The sequence below is a fragment of the Tupaia chinensis genome, unplaced genomic scaffold, assembly GCF_000334495.1.
Source record: "Tupaia chinensis unplaced genomic scaffold, TupChi_1.0 Scaffold000249_1, whole genome shotgun sequence".
Taxonomy (NCBI): Eukaryota; Metazoa; Chordata; class Mammalia; order Scandentia; family Tupaiidae; genus Tupaia; species Tupaia belangeri.
In genome coordinates, this window is record NW_006159728.1 from 204,762 (window position 1) to 228,971 (window position 24,210).

Sequence of the window (24,210 nt, forward strand, 5' to 3'; positions counted from 1 at the left end):
CAAGAAAAGCTTTCGGCAGACTTGGTGCTGGAGCATGATCCTGAGGCAGAGGTGGGAATCCTGCCTGCCAGTGTGAGTGGGGAGGAGGTATGCAAAGACACAGTGGATAGGAGGGTTTAAGCTTCAAGGAACAGCTTTGAGGTTGCCCTTCTTATTCCAGGCAAATATCATTATTCCAATCTAGTAACTACTGAAAAACATCTTCCTTGGAGGACCAGCAGAGGGCATAGTGGGTACATCACTGAGCTCCCACATGGCTAACCACAGTTCAAGTCCCAGATCCGGTGGCCTGAAATTCACTCCAGGTGCATGTGCATGTGTGTATGTGCCCAAAATCCCAAGAGGAGACTGGAGGAGAAGGGATTGCAGTGTGGCCATCCCCCCAGGGGGTGATTTCTTGCTTTCTCTCTCTCTGGTGAGAGCATGTGCCCTATAGCGAAAATCTCTCTTAAAAAAGAAAGAAAGAAAGAAAAAAGAAAAGAAAAATGAAACTCTTCCTCAGCTAGCCTTTCCTTCTGTACCTGTGTTCTCACCATGCAGACAGTGATCACAGGTGTGATTTGACAGTTTCAGAAACACGGCCTGGTTTCCAGGGAATTCTGATGAAAACACAGCGGTGGAACTGTTGTCTTCAACAGAAGAGAAACTCTCTATTATCTTTTGGAAGTTTGAAACCAAATGGATAGAAATCTTTCTCTCAGCTTTCTCAACATCACCGCACAAAACTCCTACTCAGTCATGCCTTAACAGTAAAGGGAGCCCCTGCCCAGAAGACTGGTTTATGGAGCACCTTTACACAGACTGTCAGACACATGGTCTTGATTTTGTGAGGACACCTGGAGAGTCATGACTAGAAGTGACTTGTAGGTTCTATACAGAGTGAGTACAAGTGTGAGGACTCTGGGAGGACCACAGGGACACTTGGCCAAGGCACCAAGGGCCAACTTCCCAGGACCCACACTTCAGCTAAACTTCATTCCGAAAGCATTATCAGTAGTATTGACTGGCAGAGTTCTATTTATTGAGCACTTAACATGCTAAGAACTTGGCGTGCACTGAGTCATTAACTGCTGACAGCAACTCATTGAGGAAGCTGTGTTCAGAACAATTCACCTGTTGAGAGAAACTGGAAGGCCAGTAGGTGCTATGCTATTAATAGCATACTAGTAATAGTATATACTGTTAGTGTTGTACTAATAATAGTTTCTATCCTGGGTGGGTCTAACTCATACTTACACACCTAACTATTTAATTTCACGTAGTTTTAATCTCCCTAATACTGAGATGTTGCTAACCCACATAAAGTATGCATGAGATGAAGACTTTCTGTTCTCACCTCACAAGAGCCTTTTTATTTTGGAGACTTTACAAAGGTCTCTGGACAAAGCCCCTGGAGGGTTGTCAGTTTACTAAGATGCTCTTTGATGGTTCATGGTCTTTGGACTCAGCACTTCCCCTGCCTCACAGTGAAGTGGTAGTGACAGCTAAGAACTTGGCGTGCACTGAGTCATTAACTGCTGACAGCAACTCATTGAGGAAGCTGTGTTCAGAACAATTCACCTGTTGAGAGAAACTGGAAGGCCAGTAGGTGCTATGCTATTAATAGCATACTAGTAATAGTATATACTGTTAGTGTTGTACTAATAATAGTTTCTATCCTGGGTGGGTCTAACTCATACTTACACACCTAACTATTTAATTTCACGTAGTTTTAATCTCCCTAATACTGAGATGTTGCTAACCCACATAAAGTATGCATGAGATGAAGACTTTCTGTTCTCACCTCACAAGAGCCTTTTTATTTTGGAGACTTTACAAAGGTCTCTGGACAAAGCCCCTGGAGGGTTGTCAGTTTACTAAGATGCTCTTTGATGGTTCATGGTCTTTGGACTCAGCACTTCCCCTGCCTCACAGTGAAGTGGTAGTGACAACAGTTTTTTTTGGGTTTTTTTTTTTTTCTTTTTCCAAAAAAATCGAGCATACATCCCCATAGTGTGATGAGATGCTTTCTAGAGTCTGGCATTTCTGCCTATGATAATCCTGAAGTTTCTAGGTAGGGCTAAGGAATCCTTAACAAGAGACACAAATAAGGAATGAAAAGGCCTGCCATATGATCCTTAAGGCCCAAGTCTTGGAAGGTCCACACTACATTCTATCAGGTTAATGGATTTTGTCTGAGTGTCGTGATCTTGGAAGATGGGAAAACTGCAGTCCTACATTGTTACTGCACGGATGTACATCATTTGCAGTGGTCTATGCTTGAGTCTGACCCTCATAGCTGGAAAACAAAAAGTCAATAACTTGTATTTGACTGATGTGTATAATAATAGTTTCTGGGGTCTAACCTGCATGATTCAGCATGTTTTTAGGCTTTATTTTCTCTTCTTGGAAACAAGATTATTATTAGTGGTAGAAGACCATGCACTTTTAGGGTCAGGAGCCCCCAACATCTAAATTAAAATCCCTATTTTAGTATACTTTGATGAAGTCAGAATCACCCTTCTTTGTTTTGAAGACAGATTCCTAAAATGAGTTCTATATGCCCTTCCTTCCATGTTTTCACAGTTGTCTATACTCAAAACAAGTTATGGCTCCACATCGGCTCAGTTCATTTTAAGTGTTCAATGTTGTAAACAACAAAACAATGCATTTTTCTCATCAATGCAATGGTTTCTACAATAACATTGATTCTGGGGTAGACGCGGTTTCTGAGAGTAGGCTTATCGAAAACTGTGGTATTTGAAGAAGTTGACTAGGTTGTCTAAAAGCCTTAGTCAATATTTCAGACAGCCTGGAGACATTCTCTAGAGTAAAAGCACTGTCACTGGGGAAGAAATGGCCACTTGCCCAGCAGGGACCACCTCTAATTCTGTGCTGAATGGAGGAACTTGACTGCTGCAAGGATGACTAAACCATTCAATGATGATAATCATCATTTACTCTAAAAAAGAATAAAATTGGATCCAATTGAATTGATGCTGGAGAACTCAAAGATGGCACTTTGTTTGGAGGCAAATATTCAGGACCATTCTGCACACGTTCCAGGCCTTCTAGTCTCAAGTAGGTTAGAGGGAACTGGGAGGGGCAGAGACTCCAGCAGAGCATGTTAACGGGGAGTGCCTTTGTGCGGGTGTATTTTCGTTCTTGCTGTCCCTGTGTGAACCCAGAGCTGCAGCCTTTGTCACGGGAAGATGCTCTATGTTGTGTTGCAAATCTGCCTAGGAGGGCAGCTGGCTCACAGCTCGTTTCTCCCAGCACATCTCTTGTTTCCTGGGAAGGCAGTGATGGAGTTGCCGGTGTGTCCTGACTCTGCTCACCGTCTCTTTGCTCCCACAGAATCTGTACCAGAACAGGTTTTTAGGCCTGGCCGCCATGGCATCTCCATCTAGAAACTCCCAGAGCCGACGCCGTTGCAAGGAGCCACTCCGCTACAGCTACAACCCTGATCAGTTCCACAACATGGACGTCAGGAACGGCCCTCACGACGGCGTGACCATTCCCCGCTCCACTAGTGACACGGACCTGGTCACCTCAGACAGCCGCTCCACGCTCATGGTCAGCAGCTCCTACTACTCCATAGGGCACTCGCAAGATCTGGTGATCCACTGGGACATAAAGGAGGAAGTGGACGCAGGAGACTGGATTGGCATGTACCTCATCGGTGAGTAGAATATCAACCCTCCCCAGCTGTGCCACTGACATACCCAGTGCGCCACCAACATCATTGTCTTATACATGGGATCTGGTTGTCCAACAAGGATATTATTCATAACTTGCTTTTATAATGCTTTGATGTTTTAACAAATTCTATATATTTAGTTAGACATAAACAATTAAAATGTGCAATTGATCATGCTGTACACTAGATTCTAACACAACAAAGACCCATGTGCCTTAGCTTCCTTTCATGCAGACTGCACAATAAGGCCTCTCTTGGAACTCTATTCAGCCAAGAACATCATGATATAGTGAGGTGAGCTGTGATTAAGCACAAACGTCATTACCATTTGTGACTACAGAGGCTCTTTTACTTAGGCATAAGTGAATATCAAAAGCGTGATTTTAAATCCACTTGTTTATAAAACCAAAGTAACGCCATCCACCAACCTTTGTATGCAGTTGCGTGAAGGTCATTTCACTTGTATCTGCAGCAGCATCTCTTCACCAGCTCTTTTAACACACTTACTGACTGGTGTTCCAAAGCCATGATGGGATTATACATGCGACTGTGATGTTGGAGAAAATTGACTTGCTTTACTTTAGATAAAGCGTCATTCAAAATTATGAACATCCCAAAGCTGAAGGTTTAGTAGATCTTTCTATGTGAACTTTCCCAAGTCTACAAACAAACCGAATTATGCAATGCTCTATTTACACATTTAGGTACACGACACTAGAGTTAACACCATCAGCCACAGGAAGCAATGGTTGTTTTCAGTTGTTTACAACTCAGGCTGTTTCTCTGATAAAATAAAGGGGAGGGGCCAGACGGTCGTGCAGTGGCAACACAACTACACTCACATGGGAAGGTCCTGGGTTGTGCCCACAGGTGCATGTGTGCATGTCCATGACCTGGACTGCTTGAAGCCGGGGGGTGGATGATGATGTGAAGATTATTTTGGGAGTGCCTGTTTCTCTCTCCCCACTACCTTCACCTGGGAAGGAATAAACTTTTCAAAATATAAATAAAGGAGTATTATATAACTAACTTGCTGTCAAGGAAATATTTTTGGCCCCTCTAGAAGGTTTGCCATTAACTTGATTAATGTATTTACAATACACACATTATTGGAAAGAAGAAGAAACGTAATTTTTGAAATTTTATTCAAATAGTAATTACTAACTAAAGTGGACTTCCAGCTAAATTTTTAATTTGTTTAAAACTATTTCTTGAATGAAAGTAAATACCATTCCTTCTAGGACACAGATAGCAAGATAGTAGCCCACCAAGCATACTTTAATTCACATTGTTCTGTTTTAAATTTAATTCATTGTTAACATTTTTAAAATGTAGATGTTTCATGTTGAAGCCTAAGTTTTGAGCTTCTTTCACAAAAGACCATATTGGCAAACCGAGCCTGTGATTTATTGGGCTCTGGTTAGCTGGAGTTAAGCATCTGCTGCGCCCTTTAGACTGGCCCCAATCTTCAGTTTTGTCTCCGTCCCCCTCTCACCCACTCTCGTTTTAATTATGAATGCTACTTGTTTAGCACTTGAGGCAATTCGTCTTCTGGCCCCAGATCTAGTTATGAATCAACTCTTTACCTTCCCATGGCTGGTCAGTGTTGGTGCCATTTCCTGAGTTAGGGAACAAATGGAAGGGCAGGGTGTTTGGGGAGAAGGAAATGATTTCAGTGTGGACACCACAGGGACATTCACCCATGGTGAACAGATGGGCAGACCTGAAGCCCAACATAAGACTGTAGATTGGGGTCACTGAGCCCTGGGGTGTTACTCATGGACTGTGTAAAGAAAGAAAGCACCAGAAAGTCATCGACAGAGATAGGGGCAGAGGAGGAACTCAAAAAGAAGATGGAGCAGGTGGTGAGGAGGTAGGCAGGCTAGGCACTGCATCATGAAGACAAGAGAGTGCTGGAAGAAGGAGGGGGTGGTCAGCGTTACCACGCACCATGGAACTCTGTGAATGAATAAGATCTGGTGTTAACATGACATTTTGACTGAGACAAAAGCAACTGCAGCACATCGTTTTAGAATCTTAATTGACAGTTTGTTATTCTCGTAGTAGCTACACATATATAACTGTGAAGCGATTTAATGCAAAATGCCGATGCGTCCAATGGCATAGTGTTTCCAAAATAATTTCCAAATCCAAAATTATCTGTGAATCTTAAAAACTCGCAATTTGTTAAGTCCTTAGCAACTTATCTTCCAGATTTATAGAGCCTTGCCAAAGATCAAATTGCGGATCTAGGCATAGAAATTTAGAGGGGGCGATCTTTACTAATCTGTCATTTCACAAACAAGGAAATGCCAGTTCAGTGGCTCTCATAGCCACACGGCTGCCTCCCCTGGTGGCAGACTTATGGCGACCATGGGACCATGTGGGTATTCTGGTGCCCTCCACATCACGGGCTGTCTGGACATCCAAGTGAGCCTAGGTTTGTAATACATCAGAGTCCCATGTCCTCGAAGCTCTCTAGGCAAACATGGCTTTCTTCTGCCATAAAGGATGAAGAAATCTAGATGTGGAAGGTGCTTTTGTGCTCACCAAGTCACTGCCGCTGTTATCAGCCAGGGCCACAGGAACCCGGCAGTGGGACAATGACATTCGTGTTACTGTTATTACGAAGTGAAAGGACTTGGGTTTCCCTCATGTATGAAGTGGTTTGTGACATGCTGAGCAATAAACCATTCTCTCCTAGCCACATAGAATGGGGAAAGAACTTGTGGTTCCGGAGACAGATAGACCTGGTTTAGGATCAGGCTCTGTCACTGGCCAAATGCATGTGGTCTCGCCCAGTTCTGTCATCTGAGTTTCAGGTTCCTTATTTCCAAAACAGAGACAACATGGAGCGTCATTCTCAGGCTCAGTGAGAGGAACTGATGTGATAATGGCTGTTCACTGCTGGGCAGGGAATTCATCATTTCTTGATGTACCTTGTCAAGGAGTTGTGTTCTCTATATGTATGATGGCAAATGACCCTATTTTCCAGGCTGCATGCAACCTAAACTTAGTCCTTAGATGTGCACTGAGTTGTTTTCATTGCACATTGCAAACAAAGGCTCCTGACCAAACCACTAGAGACCCAGGGAGTGATTTTTAAAAGTTGGTGACTGAGCACTTATAATTTGACCAAAAAGAAGTACATAGAGGCAGGTTTGTTAGAAGTCAGTATTTCCAGTAAATAGTTTTATCATTTACTACTGCCAACTTGGCTTTGGCAAAAAAAAAAAAAAAAAAAAAAAAGGTGTTAGTTCTATTCCTGGGGCTGAAGATTCAGCAATGTCCAGGGATTATTCACTAATTATATAATTCAGATAGGATACATAATTTGATGGATACAATTGACAACTCTAATCATTAGAATGCTAAATTAATGAGAAAGTATCCATACACTATTTGGTGTTAGTTCATTTCTATATATATATATATATTTTTTTTTTTTGAGAGGTTTTGCTATAGGGTGCATGCACTCGCCAGAAAGACAGAGAGAGACAGAGAGACAGAAAGTGAAAAATCACTCCCAAGGGGGATGGCCACACCGCAATCCCTTCTTCTCCATTTTCCTCTCGAGATCTTGGGCACACATGCACACATGCCCAGTGTGAGTTTAAGCCACCAGGTCTGGGACTTGAACCACAGTCGACTACATGGGAGTCCAGCGACATAGCCATTACACCACCTGCTGGCCCCATCATTTCAAAATTTTTTGAAAATCAAATATTTTTAAATATTTTATGAGATTATCGATTTTTTAAATAGTCATTTCTTTCACTTTGTTGGAATCAGCCCCAATTGAAACTGCTCAAATATGAAATAAGTGTTCTATTAAAATTATGAAACGCTAATTGAGTTGGTAAAGTAAGTATAATATACTCAGACCCTGCAAAACTAGCTTTCTTAGTCTTTTATAATTTGAATAATCATATTCATTATTATACCACGCTATCCCAATATCATGATAGAATTTGCCCAGTAATTCAAAACATAATGAAACCAAATTACATTTGTACATTCCAAATTCAGCAAAGCAAGAGGTGATAACTCAGAGCAAAATTAAACTGAAAAATTCTCTAGAAATGCATCTTTGATGTACCCCCATACACTGGGGCCTGGGGACCTGTCTTTTCTTCCATGCCTTCCTATGAGAGGTTATAGATTATGGTGTGCATCAAACTGATTCTCTGAAATTGTTTGAGGCTTCTTCTGTGACTTGTACCTGCTCAATATGTGTGTATAGCACTGTGTTCCCTGAAATTACACCCACTGAAACCACGTCCTCACTTAGCACAGTTCCGTGGCAACTGAGGTAATGGTGGTAAGTTGCCATAGAACCTGCAAAATAAAGACACAATTTTTTTTAAGAGAGATTTTTTTCTATAGGGAACAATGCATTCACTGGAGAGACAGAGACAGAAAACAAGAAATCACCCCACGGGGAGATGGCCATGTCGCAATCCCTTCTCCTCCATTCTCCTCTCGGGATCTTGGGTACGCACGCACATGCACACATGCCCGGCATGAGTTTTAAGTCACTGGGTCCAGGACTCAAACCACAGTCAACTACATGGGAGTCCAGCAACATAACCCTTGCACCACCTGCTGGTCCCAAGGACACATTCTTATATGTTGAAGTGCCAGTTAACACTGCACTGCATGAAACGAGGATTGCCTCTATGTGTGTGGAATTCGTAAAAGTACCTGTGGTTATATAAAGTCAATTTTATCGTATTACTCGTGTGTTATATATTCCAATTTTCTTTGTCTCTTTGTTCTTCCATTTTTCTTTCAGTGGGGTGTGTTAAAAATTTCTAGCAGGGGCCCAGCAGGTGGTGTGGTGGTTAAGGCGCTGGACACTCCCACATGGCCGACCAGGGTTCAAGTCCTGAATCTGGTGGCTTGCTTTCTCACTTCCTCTCTCTCTCACTGTCACCCTGTCTCTCTCTGGTCAAATTAAAAAATGAATGAATGAATAAATAAAATAAATAATTATTAAAAAATATTTCTAGCAAAGAACGTTCAATTAATCCATGTCTATTTTCACTTCTGCAAATTACATGCTTTGTAGATGCTGATGCTGTTTCTTAGACATGTATATGTTTATGTTGTTTATAACTCTTCCCTTTATGATTTATTACCATAAAGTTTTTATTATAAATCTCTGTCCCTTATGCTACCTTTTGCCTTGAATTCTATTATTTTGTAACAATGGAGATTGTTGCATCTCAATTTTCTTCTGCTTCATATTTACCTGGTCTACCTTTCTGCCCCATTTATTTCCAATTTTTCTCTGTCTTTTTAAATGGTTGCTCTTCACATACGCCTTTTTATTCTGATAGGAAAATCTCCGTGTGGGAGTTAGGGGCACCAACATCCTGGACACTCAGAAATCTATGAAATGAATGAATATTATTATTATTATTTGGAGAGGTTTTTGCTATAGGGCACATGCGCTCACCAGACAGACAGAGAGAGACAGAGAGACAGAAAGCGAGAAATCACCCCCCAGGGGGTATGGCCATGCCTCAATCCCTTCTCCTCCATTCTCCTCTCAGGATCTTGGGCACGTACGCACACATGCCCAGCTTGAGTTTTAAGCCACTGGGTCCGGGACGCGAACCGCAGTCGACTACGTGGGAGTCCAGCGACATAGCCATTACACCAACTGCTGACCCCGATAACTCTTGACTGCCCCACAACTTAACTGCTCAAAAGTTACTTTTATGGAAGCCTAGTAGATAACATCAATGGTAACTTAGCAAATATTCTGTATGTCATCGGTATTATGTACTGTGTTGTTACAATAAAGGGAACTAGAGAAAAGAAAATGTTATTAAACTCATAAGAAAGAGAAAATACATTTATGGTACTTATTTTTTTAAAAAATGCATGTGTCAGTGGACCCGTGCAGTTCAAATTAATGTTATTCAGGGATCAACTGTGTTTCCAGTTACTGTACAGGCCAAGTGTCCCCTATCCTGAATGTTTGTGTCCAAAAGTGTTTAGAATTTCGACAGAAAGCGAGAAATCACCCCCCAGGGGGTATGGCCATGCCTCAATCCCTTCTCCTCCATTCTCCTCTCAGGATCTTGGGCACGTACGCACACATGCCCAGCTTGAGTTTTAAGCCACTGGGTCCGGGACGCGAACCGCAGTCAACTACGTGGGAGTCCAGCGACATAGCCATTACACCAACTGCTGACCCCGATAACTCTTGACTGCCCCACAACTTAACTGCTCAAAAGTTACTTTTATGGAAGCCTAGTAGATAACATCAATGGTAACTTAGCAAATATTCTGTATGTCATCGGTATTATGTACTGTGTTGTTACAATAAAGGGAACTAGAGAAAAGAAAATGTTATTAAACTCATAAGAAAGAGAAAATACATTTATGGTACTTATTTTTTTAAAAAATGCATGTGTCAGTGGACCCGTGCAGTTCAAATTAATGTTATTCAGGGATCAACTGTGTTTCCAGTTACTGTACAGGCCAAGTGTCCCCTATCCTGAATGTTTCTGTCCAAAAGTGTTTAGAATTTCTTTTTTTTTTTTCAGATTTTGGAATATTTGAATATACATAATAAGATATCTTGCAAATGAGACCCAAGTCTGAACACAAAATTCAGTTATGTTTCATATATGTAACCTTCCACAAATCTCCTGAATGTAATTTTATACAATATTTTGTTTTGACTGAGACCAGTAACATGAAGTCAGGTGTGGAATTTTACATGTATGGCCTCATGTTGGCACTCAAAAGTGTTCGATTTGGAGAATTTTAGGTTTGGATATTAGGAATGTTCACCCTGTACTAACTACTGTATTTAGACTTACTTTTGCTACCTTTCTTCACATTCTTTATTTAATGCATTTATTTTCATTATTATTTTCCTAGCCTCCATTGGATTTTTCGATCTAAGTTATGTGTTATCTTACGATTCTTATGGTGATTGCTTTTAATAATAGACCAGTGGGCTCTCAACCAAAAGTGACTTTGTCCTCAGGGAACATTTGGCAATGTCTGAAGGCATTTTTCTTCTTTTAAAAAAAATGTTTAAGAATATTTCTTCTTTTTAAAAAAATGTTTTTGCTGTAAAGACAGAGATAGAAAACGAGAAGTCACCTCACATGGGGGTTGGCCACACTATAATCCTTTCTCCTTCACTGTCCTCTTGGGATTTGGGGCATGCACGCACATGCACTCAGTGTGATTTTTAAGCCACCGGGTTCGGAACTCGAACTGCGGTTGACTACGTGGGTGTCCAGCAACATAACCATTAAGCCATCTGCTGATCCTGGCATTTTTGATTGTGATGTAGGAGTTGCGACTGGCATCTCCTGGTTAGAGAGCATGATTTTAGGTTTGGATATTAGGAATGTTCACCCTGTACTAACTACTGTATTTAGACTTACTTTTGCTACCTTTCTTCACATTCTTTATTTAATGCATTTATTTTCATTATTATTTTCCTAGCCTCCATTGGATTTTTCGATCTAAGTTATGTGTTATCTTACGATTCTTATGGTGATTGCTTTTAATAATAGACCAGTGGGCTCTCAACCAAAAGTGACTTTGTCCTCAGGGAACATTTGGCAATGTCTGAAGGCATTTTTCTTCTTTTAAAAAAAATGTTTAAGAATATTTCTTCTTTTTAAAAAAATGTTTTTGCTGTAAAGACAGAGATAGAAAACGAGAAGTCACCTCACATGGGGGTTGGCCACACTATAATCCTTTCTCCTTCACTGTCCTCTTGGGATTTGGGGCATGCACGCACATGCACTCAGTGTGATTTTTAAGCCACCGGGTTCGGAACTCGAACTGCGGTTGACTACGTGGGTGTCCAGCAACATAACCATTAAGCCATCTGCTGATCCTGGCATTTTTGATTGTGATGTAGGAGTTGCGACTGGCATCTCCTGGTTAGAGAGCATGGATACCGGTAAATATGGTACAAAACAGCTTCATCATAACCAATGTTTTTTCAGGCCGTGAGAACAGTAATGCAAAGGCTGTAAATCCTGGACCATGCTCATATTTATTTGCCACTGTTGATTTCTTAATCTTATCACTCTCACTCCTTCCATTGGACTAGCGGTTGAGACAGCTTGCTTTCATATTCCTTTGGTCTTCCAGGACTTAAATTTTTCAGATGTGGGCACTTTTTTATCTTCTGTATTCTTTACCCTTCTGTTGTATATTTTCTATCTTATTTCTTGCCAGCTCTGGGAAGTTTTTACCAGAACTCACATGGTACAATAGGTATTAAAGACTAGATCCTACACATTAGTTAATGCTCCATGGAGAAAGAGTTCCATGGTGAAATAAGGACAGAAATTTCTCCCTCCATTGCCCCACTCTTAAGAGACGTAAAGTGTATATTAGAAGTTTGAGAAACTGGAGTAGACCAGGCCACTTTATTTCGCTTAACCTAGCATTTCCTATACTTTCTTGGGCAATATGTAATTTATTTTCCAATATTTATTGCAGTTTGGGAAACTGTGCACTATGCTTTATGAGAAATTATACAGATTAAGTATAGAAACTCAACCTCTGTACTTAAGGAACATTAAATGTGCAGAGCCCTAAGATTTAATACAAAAACTAAAGTTGACTTCCTTGCTAGACACCTGCACACAGAAACTTCCAGAATGCCTCTTTATGGACTTCGACACTTGAAGAACTAAGTTTTTCCTTTACGTCATTTACCCTATTAGAGTACAGAAATGCTAAAGCTGCATTTCTTAGTTAAAGCATAAGCAGGGACCAGCAGATGGCATAATGGTTACTTTGCTGGACTCCCACGTAGTCGGCCACAGTTTAAGTCCCAGACTCGGCAGCCTAAAACTGACACCGGGCACATGTGAGTGCGTGCCCAAGATCCTGAGAGGAGAACGGAGGAGAAGGGATTGTGGTGTGGCCATCCCCCCTGGGGAGTGATTTCTCACTTTCTTTCTCTGTCTCTCTGTCCAGGGACTGCACGTGCCTCATAGCAAAAATCCCTCTCAAAAAAAAAAGAAAAAAGAAAAAAAAATCAGCATAAGCAGAATCTTAGTGTCCAAAGAAACAATATGAAAAAAAAAATCATGAAATAAGAGAAAGTGTCATTTATTTTTAGGACCTCCCTGTCATTTTATCCTTGGAGTTTCTTCCCAGTACAAGAGAACAGAGCTTCTACCTCATTGGCTTAATAGTATGTATAGAAGGCAATAGATTTCTCCCATATTTCCTGCCCCACTATCTAGTAAAATCATTGTTCAGTTATAGTGGGAGAATCCTTGGAGATTTTTCTAGGATTTGGTTATCAGGAGGTATGAGTTACTCTGAAAATGAAAGCCATAATCGATCCACTACCCAAGCCTTAGGAGATTTGGGTAATGGATTGATTCTCCATTTTAATTGATTTGGGGTTCACTGGCCCATTCTGCTCTTACAAACACTAGTATTTTTGTTGTTCACTCTTCTGTTATAGATTAAGTAGTAGAGACCACAGCTATAGTTTTTATTTTGAAGACAAAACAAGAGAAAACACATTCATTGTTTCTTAGGTATATTTGTTTCTGTAAGCTTCACTAGAACTTTCTGACTAAAATTAAAATTAAGAGGCTGCACGTGGTGTGGTGATAAAGGAGCTAGACTCTCATAAGGCTTATCTTGGTTTGAGTCCCAGACTCAGTGGCTTGAAAATTAGGCCAGGCACATGTGCCTGTGTGCCCAGAATCCCAAGAGGAAAATGGTGGAGAAGGGATGGTGTGGAGCCATCCTCTGGGAGATGATTTTTACTTTCCCTCTCACTGTCTCTCTATCTGAAGTGAGCATACATGCCTTATGGAAAAAATCTAAAAAAAAAAAAAACACTTAAGGGAACCAGCAGTTAGCATAATGGCTAGGTCGCTGGACTCCCACATAGTCGACTGCGGTTCACATCCCGGACCCGGTGGCTTAAAACTCACGCCGGATGCGTGGGCGTGCATGCCCAAGATCCCGAGAGGAGAATGGAGGAGAAGGGATTGCGGCATGGCCATCCCCCCCCAGGGAGGGATTTCTTGCTTTCTGTCTCTCTGTGTCTCTCTCTGTCTCTCTGTCTGGTGAGCTCACGCGCCCTATAGCAAAAACCTCTCAAAAAAAAAAAAGAAAAAAGGAGTAGGAGCTAGGATTCTACATACATATAAGTATCATCCAGCAAACATAATGGTTTTTGAGGAACTTAATTCATCTTTATGTGTTCTGCACAAAATATAATGACAAAATTTTAAATACTACTGATGTGAGCTGACATTTCAAGTTATTATTAATGGTTTTACACATCAAGTATCATGGGGTTTTGCTTTTAGCTCAGACTTTAAGCAGAAGTAGTTACCTGTTAGATATCTGATAGCATTCTAAGACCACTCCTTGTATGAACTTATTTAATTCTCATAACAAAATGTGGAGGTAGGTACTGATATCCCCATTTTGAAGTCTGTTAAAAGATAGAAGGGTTAGTTAAGCTGCCTCAGATCACATAGTTACAGTAGATGTAACACCCCTGCCTCAACAGAGCTGTTAATATTACTCCACAAAGAGCCTTCTGCCATGACCTAATGCAGAAAAAAGAGCCTTCGGGTAGGGAATCCACAGGCTGACCTCCATCACTGTGGTGCAGAACTTGGGTTGGTCCACAGCTTCCATTCCTGTCCTCTTCTCCTTCAAGTGCCTCCTCTAGTGCAGAATCTGGTCTGCTAGAAATTGCATTTTTCAGATTCCTGTGCAACCACTGTGGATGTGAACTCGGTCCTGCACCTGTGCAAGAGTGAGAGGGCAGAGGGAAACACAGGGATCGTCCTGTTTTTTGGCATGTGGCTGCTGCTAATGAGGCCTTGAGAAAGTGAACTTTTCTATATAGCACCCTGGCTCCCCCTCTCTAGTGTCACGGGCATCAGCAGGCAGTGATGTAGAGGTGGCAGTAACCTCTTCTGCTTGCCATTGGCTGGTCACTCTCTTGACAGCGGCCTCCTCCTGTCTGGTTGCAGCTACTGGATGGAGTTGTTAGGCTCAGCAGGGTCTAGGGTGGCCTTTCTGAGTGAGACAAGGGCAGCAGTCCTGGGGAGGAGCCCGTTAGGTAGCATTATTCCAGGGGCCGTGTCCAGAGCCCCAACCTAGAGTTTGTGTCTCCAGGACTGAATTAAATTAAATCCCTTTCTCTATGAAGTGTGTAGATTGATTCCATTTTACTGCAGCTAACCCTGCCAACACTCTAGACTCCTGAGCAAAGATTAGTATCTTTTCCAATGTTTGGTGAATTTGGGGGGAGTAAAGCATTGATCTCTAAGTACGAATGGCCCAGGCAAGAACACAGATTATTCCATTTGTGTGATACTTGTTATTAAGTGTTAATATTAGTGAGAAGAAAGGAGATACTTATCAGGGTCAATTTCCAATGCCTTAAAAATGTGTTGTGGGACCAGCAGATGGCTAAATGGTTACATCGCTGGACTCCCACATAGTCGATCACAGTTCGAGTCCTGGACTCAGTGGCTTAAAACTCACGGCAGGCATGTGTGCGTGCATGCCCAAGATCCCGAGAGGAGAATAGAGGAGAAGGAATTGCAGTGTGACCATCCCCTCTGGGGACGGGGAAGGAGGGCGGGGCTGCTGTGATTTATCGCTTTCAGTCTCTCTGTCTCTCTGTCGAGTGCATGTGTCCTATAGATAAAACCTGTCAAAAAGAAGTGTTGTGTTTAATCATACATTGAAAAATATAATTTTCTCTATACAACATGCATTGTTTTTCCGTTTCATCAGCCTTTCTGGATTCTCCCCATACACCCATCCCCACCCTTTTCTCATTTGTGCTCCTTGGGATGTAACCATTCTTATACTTGCTGTATTCTAATGAAATCACCTGTTTTCTTGAATAAATTTTCAAATATATTAGAAATACAGGCATGTCTTCTTAACCAGTGCGTCCCCAGGGTTTAGCACAATGCCTGAAATGGGGCAAAGTACTCTGTCTGTATTACCTAATGCATGAAAGTGCATCCCCTCTCGGTGTTATTGTAAATGAGTACCTGACCATGACTATATTCTGGTGAACAGAACAGATAAAAGCAGGTAAATACCACCCCTTGGAGAATTTCCATCATGAGCCAAATTTCTACCTAGGTGTGAGACTCGTTATATTTGTACTAAAGACCCAGGGAGCTGGGAAAATATTATGCCTATTTGCAGAAATGAGGCAATTACTGTAAAAGACGTATTATGCAATCATCTTAGTAACCCAAACAGGGCTGTGAGCACACACTGTGAACATAAAGACAGGCAGATTTTGCAAAGAAGTGATTTTCCAAAAGATACAAAACAGTTCTTGCCGTTGCTGAGACAGAGGCAGTGTTGTTCTGTCCAGTCTTCGCCAAAGATGGAGCAGCTGAAAATTACCAGCAAGGGCATTTACCAGCTATCCCACTTACTCTTTCCTTGGAGGTCAAAGTGATCCTTCCTCCCCTTTTGCAGATGAGGAACCTGAGGCTACAGAAATGACATTACAGGTCCATGGCAAAAAAGACTTCAAGTTGGTTCCTTTGTCTTCCAGCTCAGCCTTTCCACACGTCATCACTACCTGTTTTCTCAGGCAGGTGTAGGGTGTGAACGGCAGGGTACCTCAGGGTGGAAAGTACACTCCTGACCTGTACGCCCCTCTGAGGAGCTAGGGCCTTGTCTGCCCTCGAGAGCCCTCGTCCAGGCTGTATCCCCAGCCTCTGAGGTGGAACAGGACTCTCAAAACGTGACTCTCTCCCCGGGGCCTCCCATCTAGCTGGCTCGGATTCTTTGCTGATGATGTGAACACTACAAAGGCCTCGTAAGCTCAAGGTAAAACTCAAATCCTTGTCTTAGTCTGCACTGAAAGTGTGGGTTCTAGAACCGAGAAGGGAACAATTTGGTTTTATCAGATTTGTCTTCTTCCCATATTCGTCTCTGGGCATTGGCTTTAAAGTTTAAAACGCAGTGAATTGCAGTGTGATGGGCAGAGGACCCACTGGAGCTGAAAGCACACAGTCACCACTCGCTCCTCTCAGTGTCCGAGCAAAAGGCTTTCCCCTTGCTCAGACTTCGGACTCCACATGGAGCGCTTACCCAGCCCCTCACACTCCTCCTTGCTCTGCGCCCACGAGGCTCTTCTCATCCCTCAGGGCATCTGCTAGCCTCCCTCCTTGTCCTTTTCCTTCATATCTTTTATCACAAATGACAATAATGCATTCATATCTTCACTTAGTGTTTAAGATCATCTTCTCAATTGTTTGTAGGCTTTACTTAAAAGAGAACGTGTGTCAGGACCAGCAGTTGGTGTAGTGGCTATGTTGCTGGACTCCTATGTAATCAATCGTGGTTCAGGTCCCGGACTCGGTGGCTTAAACTCACACCAGGCGCGTGTGCGTGCGTGCCCAGGTCCCGAGAGGAGAATGGAGGAGAAGGGATTGTGGCATGGCCATCCCCCCTGGGGGGTGATTTCTCACTTTCTGTCTCTCTGTCTCTCTCTGTCTTCCTGGCGAGTGCACGCGCCCTATAGCAAAAACCTCTCCAAAGAAATAAGAGAGACCATGTGTCAATTGTTTGTAAGTTTAGTTTAGAAGAAACTGTGTTCCCTCAATCTTCCCTGGCATTTGGCATTTGGTTGGATTTTAGCTGGTGAATGAAAAAATAGATGGATGAAGAGATAGGATGGATAAGTCGTGTATGAGTCCCATATATAAGATAATTATGGGGCCAGCAGATGGCAGAGTGGTTACATCTCTGGACTCCCACATGGCTAATTGTGGTTCAAGTCCTGGTCCAGTGACTTGAAGTCATGCCAGGTGCGTGTGCATGCATGCCCAAGATCCTAGGAGGAAAATGGAGAAGAAGGGATTGCAGGTGGCCATCCTCACCAGAGGGTGATTCCTCACTTTCCCTCTCACTGTCTGTTTGTCTGTGGTGAGCACACATGCCGTAAGGCAAAAACCTCTTTAAAAAAAATTGATAATTATGACATCCAGGCTGGAGAAGAGATGATATGGGGAGGGGTCTATGAGAACTGGGTCCCAAGTGGAAGGAAGGACTGTATATTTTCTTTTTATCAAGTGAGCCAGAGAGAGAGAGCCCCTAACTGGATCTTTCCTACTGCCATCCACCCCTAGCTTCGACAAGCCCCAGGTCATGAATGTATCTGGCATGTTCAGGGAGGTCTCCAGATGCAAAGCCAGGACCACCCTATGTAGGTCGCCCTCACAGAGAACTGCATTACTGCAGCACCTCTGTCAGGACCCTGAATATTTTAATCTTCTTCTTTTTAAAATAAATATGATGTATTTATAAATGAAAACAAATGAACAATGAACAGTATCTCAAAGGTTGCAAAAAGTGACACATCCTCCGTGTCAAGTGGGGATCAGCTCATAAAAGCTTTAGGAGAGAGATCTGACACATGATGTTTCACACCTATAAGAGCTATTTAAAAGTGAAATAAATATAGCAGTAATTATTTATCTTGTTTTGGAGGTGTTCAAGAACCAACTAGGTGGTCATTTTCCAGGAGTGTGGTGGGACAGGAAAGGTATTCCTGCATTAAAAAGGGATTCTGGTGGAGCTTTAGGACGCCTGTAGCTCTCTGATTCTGATTCCCAGTGCTGTTTCTTCTGTTGAGCCGGAGACAGCTTTGTTCTTTTTCTTTTGTCCACTACATATGCTGTTGACTGATGCGTTTCTCTACTCTGCTTCCTTCTTCTGGGGATATAGATGAGGTCCTGTCTGAAAACTTCCTGGACTATAAGAACCGTGGAGTCAATGGTTCACATCGGGGCCAGATCGTCTGGAAGATTGACGCCAGCTCTTACTTTGTGGAACGTGAGTATTTTTACCGTTATTGTTGCTTGGCAGACTTAGGCGAAGCAGATTCAACGGCTTTGTTCTTTGCTCTGTTGCATTGCCTTTTCTTAGAAATGTGCCATGTAGACTTAATGAGGTCCCTAAAAATATTTTCAGTAGTGAGTAGCAAGCTCTCGAGCATTTGGAGAATAGTCATCCAAACTAGCCCAGAGGGCCCTTCTTTTCATGCCAAGGGAAAGTTTGATTTGTGTTGATGGACAGTGAATCCTGTGACTCATCCCTTAACTTTCACGCCATGGCTTCTCCCAGTGGTCTCCAATTTCGCCACAGCTGAGTCTGTGTCTTTTTTTTTTAATTATTTTATTTACTTTTATTCATTGCCATTATTTTATTTTAGTTTATTTTTGAAGTTGACTAGAGAGAGAAGGAAAGTGAGAAAGCAAGCTGCCAGGTCCGGGATTCGAAACATGGTCAGCCATGTGGGAGCCAGTCACCCTAACCATTTGCCAGCCCCTTTTTCTTTAGAGGTTTTTGCCTTCGGGTGTATGCACTTGCTGGAGAAAGAAACAAGAGACAATGAGAGAGAAAGTGAGAAATCACCCCCAGGGGGAATGGCCATGCCACAACCCCTTCTCTTCTATTCTCCTCCCAGGATCTTGGGTACAAACACACACGCACCTGGCATGAATTTCAAGCCACCAGGTCCAGGACTTGAACCGTGGTCTACCTTGTGGGAGTCCAGCGACATAACCACTACAACATCTGCTGGTCCCAACCACGTCTTTTCAACACAAATCCTGTCTTCCAGTTCTGTCTTTGACCCACGCCCTTGGGCCTCCTTGCCTGTGGCCCCAGCATGGTGGTGTGATTCCATGTTTGCCCTGACCTTCGTCTCTGGCTACAACCGCTCAGCATGGACACGACGTGTTTAATGCAGCCAGCCTATTCCCTTGATTCCTGATCCACTGGCATTTCTTCATGTGTAAACTTATCGTGTATCTTATTCAGATTTTTTTTCTAAAAATTTCTTCTGTCTTTAAAAATAAGTCACTTTCAGAGTTATGGCAGGATTTTTTTATAGGTCCCCATACTGATGCATTTCCCATGGCATGAGGAAGCACATATCTGGCCTTCATATTTGTCTCCTGAAGGAATACTCCAATTACCTGTGTTCCGCACCACCTTTCCTTCTACGTGGGTGTAGGAGAGTGCTTTTATGGACAAATTCCTTCATCTGCTTTCTGTTCTCGGTGAGCGTTCATTCAACTGAGCATATCTGAGAGAAAATGGAATACTCTGTTTTCCAGCTGAGTAGTTCTCAGAAGGAAAAATGCATGGCCAGGAATCCACTGTCATCTGACTTTTGGTACAGTAAAAAGTATATCCTCTAGCATGTTTTGCTTATGTTTTCATTTGCCCTCATTTTTATTCACTTGATAAATATTTTTTAAGACTTACTATATTCCAAAGGTGATAGATTTGAAGAGGAAAGGCCTGGTGTTTGCCCTTCATGAGTTTATGGTGTCTCTGTTCTCACCAATGACACTGGAACCTCTTTTTTGTGTTGGCTCATGCAGAATAAATAAACAATCAAGAAATTTCATGTTATTTGAATGAAGAGGACACATGATTTTGAGATGTGGTTTCTGGCCTTTGACTTTGAGATAAGCATAATAAAATTGCCTAAAGGAGGGGTCAATAGGTAGCATGGTGGTGAAGGTCCTGGATTTTCACATGGCTAGCCATGGTTCAAGTCCCGGACCCAGTGGCTTGAAAATCATGTTGGGTATGTGTGTGTGTGCATGCCCAAAATCCCAAGAGAATGGAGAAGGAGTTGTGGCACAGCCATCTCCTAGGGGGGTGATTTCTGGCTTTCCCACTCTCTTCTCTTTCTCTCTCCAGTGAGTGCATATGTTCTATGGCAAAACCCTAATAAAAAAAATAATTCCCAAAAAGAGAATTCCTTTTGGAATAGAGATGAGGGATGAGGGTGAGTTTATATTGGAGTTAGGTGGTTGGATAGAAAGGGCTTAGCTGATGAGATAGGAAAGAGGAGCCATGAAGCTTTGGGACAGATGTTAGGAGAATTTGGTTTACATTATTTCATCAGGTATCACTGTGCAATATGGATTAAAAAAGGGTTGGCCTAGAGTCAGGGAAATAAATATTAAGGAAAAGGAAATCTCTGAGTTGGAATTTTAGTATGCTTAACTCAAAGTCGGAGAAAATTATTATATCCTATAAAGTCATGTCCCTTCTACATTTGGAGAGCAAAATCCTATAAAGTCATGTCCCTTCTACATTTGGATAGCAAAAAATCTTCTGGCGGGAACCAGCAGATAGCGTAATGGCTATGTCGCTGGATTCCCACGTAGTCGACCGCGGTTCGCGTCCCGGACCCGGTGGCTTAGAACTCACGCCGGGCGCGTGTGCGTGCGTGCCCAAGATCCCGAGAGGAGAATGGAGGAGAAGGGATTGCGGCGTGACCATCCCCCCTGGGGGGTAATTTCTCACTTTCTGTCTCTGTGTCTCTCTCTGTCTGTCTGGTGAGTGCACGCACCCTATAGTGAAAAAACCTCTCAAAAAAAAAAAATCTTCTGACTCCTTAGTTGCATAAACCTATATAAAAAGGGGGGGTTGTATTATAAATTAATCCAGCAATAGTCCCATCCCCTTGAAGGGGCACTTTTAAAATATTTTTGTGATATACAGTTTATTTCCTATGTATTTCTCTCAAATTATAAACCATTTCCTATAGTTGTCTTCACCAGCAGTAAGAAAACACATCTCAAGTATTATTAGAAAGACATTATAATATAGAATCAGATCTTGGAAATATATATGTCGTCATAGTCAAACAAGAACATATTCAATTCTGGTCAAGTAGCTGTGTCCTATAAAAACAAATGACTTGCAAAAGGCCTAGTCAAAATAACTGAAAGTTGTACACTTAGAAACAGGATATTTGGGGCCAGCCCCATGACCTAGTGGTTGAGAAAACCAGATCCCACATGGACAACTGCATGATTTGAGTCCGGGCCCCAATGGCTTAAAAAACACACCAGGTGCATGTGCATGCCCTGAATCCTAACAGGATGGAGAAATGGAGGCGAAGGGATTACAGCATGATTATACCCCATTGGGGTGCTGTCTCCCACTTTCTCTCTCTCTTTTCTCTCTCCCTTTCTTCATATCTCTCTAGTGAGAACACATGCCCTCTGGCAACTTAAAAAAAGAAAAAAATACATTTAAAAATTATTCATGTGCACTCGCAAGAAGATTCTGATCCTCAGTGTACTTGCTTTTCAAGCTATCTCTCGATGCTTTGGAAAAATGGATGAAAATTAAATAGAAAGGGCAAATATTTACATCTAGCAAATATATCAGATGAGTGATCAAGATATTAGAATGTATTACGCTATATTAATGGAATATAATTTGTCAAAAACTAGAAATTTATCAAGAAAATTTTAATTAGGTTTGCAAATGATTAGACTATTAATGCAGGGCACACTTATAACTCAAATAAGTTTAAACGTGGTAGTAAATGAGAGCTTTAGGAGTCTGAATGCATTAAAATTGTTTATACACCTTATCCAAAATGATTGGGACCAGGAGTGCTTTGGATTTCGGATTCGTTTAGAATTTGGAATATTTTCATATATGTAATGAGATATCTTGAAGATGGGACCCACATCAGGCGCGTGTGCGTGCGTACCCGAGATCCCTAGAGGAGAATGGAGGAGAAGGGATTGCAGCGTGGCAATCCCCCCAGGGTTTATTTCTCATCTTCTGTCTCTCTCTCTCTCTCTCTCTTTCTCTGTCTTTCTGGCGAGCACACATATCCTATAGCAAAACCCTCTCCAAAAAAAAAAAAAAAGAAAGAAAGTTTGAGTTTATTTTTATGCAAAGAAACTTTTCAGATCTGTGCGTAGTTTTCTTAAACATTTTCTGCGAGCTTTCTGAAGATCTCCTTACACACCTTACACATAGCCTCAAGGTAGTTTTATACACTATTTCTGAACTGCAGCATTGTGCGTGCAACCTGCCACATGAGGTCACGTGTGCAATTTTCCACTTGTGGCATTATGTTGGGGTTAAAAATGTTTTGGGTTTTAGAGCATTTCAGATTTGGGGTTTTGGGGATATTTCAGATTAAGGAAGCTGAACCTGCAATATGTGATATAAATTTACTTTCTTTTATGTGAAATAATTTGCATTTAAAAAATGTGTAACTGGAAAGGCGCCAAATTAAAAAGTAGGGAGAGGTTAGACGTATAAAATCTTCTGATATGGTAACCTTTTATCATTTTTTTTGAAACATTAAAAGTCTTCTTGCTATAATAAAAAAAAATCAAGGCCCTTATGCAGACATTACAGAAATTTTTGTTATGAACCAAAAAAAAAAGACTCGTTGCAGTCACCAACAAATAGTAGTAAACACTTTAAGTTGTAAATTGTACTCTCTTAAAATTAAAAATAATTTTTCAAACAAAATGTTGCCAGATTTTAAATATTTAACTACAAAAGCAAATTATCTTTTCTACCTGAGATTAAATTTAAAAAATAAAATAGAACGAAGTGTTTCTTTTATTTTTGTTTTCCATTTTTCTTTTTCTTTTTTCCTTTTATTTAATTGTGTTATGAGAGTGGAGGTATGTTGTACTGCAGATGACCTGGAGCCCAGAATGTCTGAATAGCCATTTATTTTGGACTTATGATTCAATTTTGAAGTAGGTGATTGCTATTGATTTATACATTTTTAATGGTCCAACTAAATAAGATTTTGAAAGTACTACCAAATTAGGAATGTTCTAAACAAATATTTTCTGCACACTCCAGGGAGTTACATACATTAAAAATACAAAAGAAAATAAAGTCTGAATCATTTCCTATTCCCTGGCATAATTTTCCTCTAACGGGAATCCTGCTTTTGACTATAGTAATAACTGTTATAAAATGAGAACCATAAAGATGCATATTTGAATACTGATAAAAGAAAGAACTGGTAAAATTTTAATGGGACTCATCCAGATAACTATTAAATATTGTAATAGTAACTCATTTGCTATATTTTAACACACGCAGTTGGCCTCAGCTGGCCAGTCTTCAGAAAGAGTTCCCATAGTCCTTACTGATTGTGTCCTTCGATCCGAAGTCAGAGAGTTGGAACTTGGGTTTCTCAGAAGCACTGAGATCAGGTGATCCTGAAGGCAAGGCATCTTTGTCGTGATCTCTGGCCCACATTTTCTCTGCGTGTACCCCCATTCACCAAATCCTAGTAGAAAGACCTGAGTGGTGTGCCTAGAGCAACCACTGACAAGAGCCAAGAGAGCCCTCTCCCAAAGCTGCCTCCTTTATGCACCCACCGTGCCCTCACCACTGGTGCGGACACCTCCTGCTCACAGCTACCTAGGTGCAAACTCTGGAGTCAGCTGTCGTTCTGTGCCTTAGGGTCCTGCTCCCTGGTCAGCACCAGGCCCCAAGCCCTATCTCACCTCCCTGGTCAGTCTCTCAGATTCAGCCTCCTCTTCATCTCCACCCTCACTGCTCAGTGTGGACATCTGAGCTGGATTCACAGCCAGATTATCGCCGGCCCTGACTTTATCACTCCCTGTGTTTTCCCTTTTGAGCACATCATCGCCAACTCTTTCTATTCTGTCATCTGTCTTAGGCACTCAGGCTCT

General features: G+C 41.8%; 1 protein-coding gene across 1 annotated transcript in view; it reads left to right on the plus strand.

The window, feature by feature from the left end:
• The window catches only part of HECW1 (HECT, C2 and WW domain containing E3 ubiquitin protein ligase 1), a 321,373-nt gene that overhangs the window by 67,480 nt on the left and 229,683 nt on the right, over positions 1-24,210 (plus strand). The window contains exons 2-3 of the mRNA XM_006148902.3: positions 3,337-3,661; positions 18,434-18,541. Of these exons, the coding sequence (XP_006148964.1) occupies positions 3,337-3,661; positions 18,434-18,541 (433 nt within the window). The remainder of the gene's footprint in view (positions 1-3,336; positions 3,662-18,433; positions 18,542-24,210) is intronic.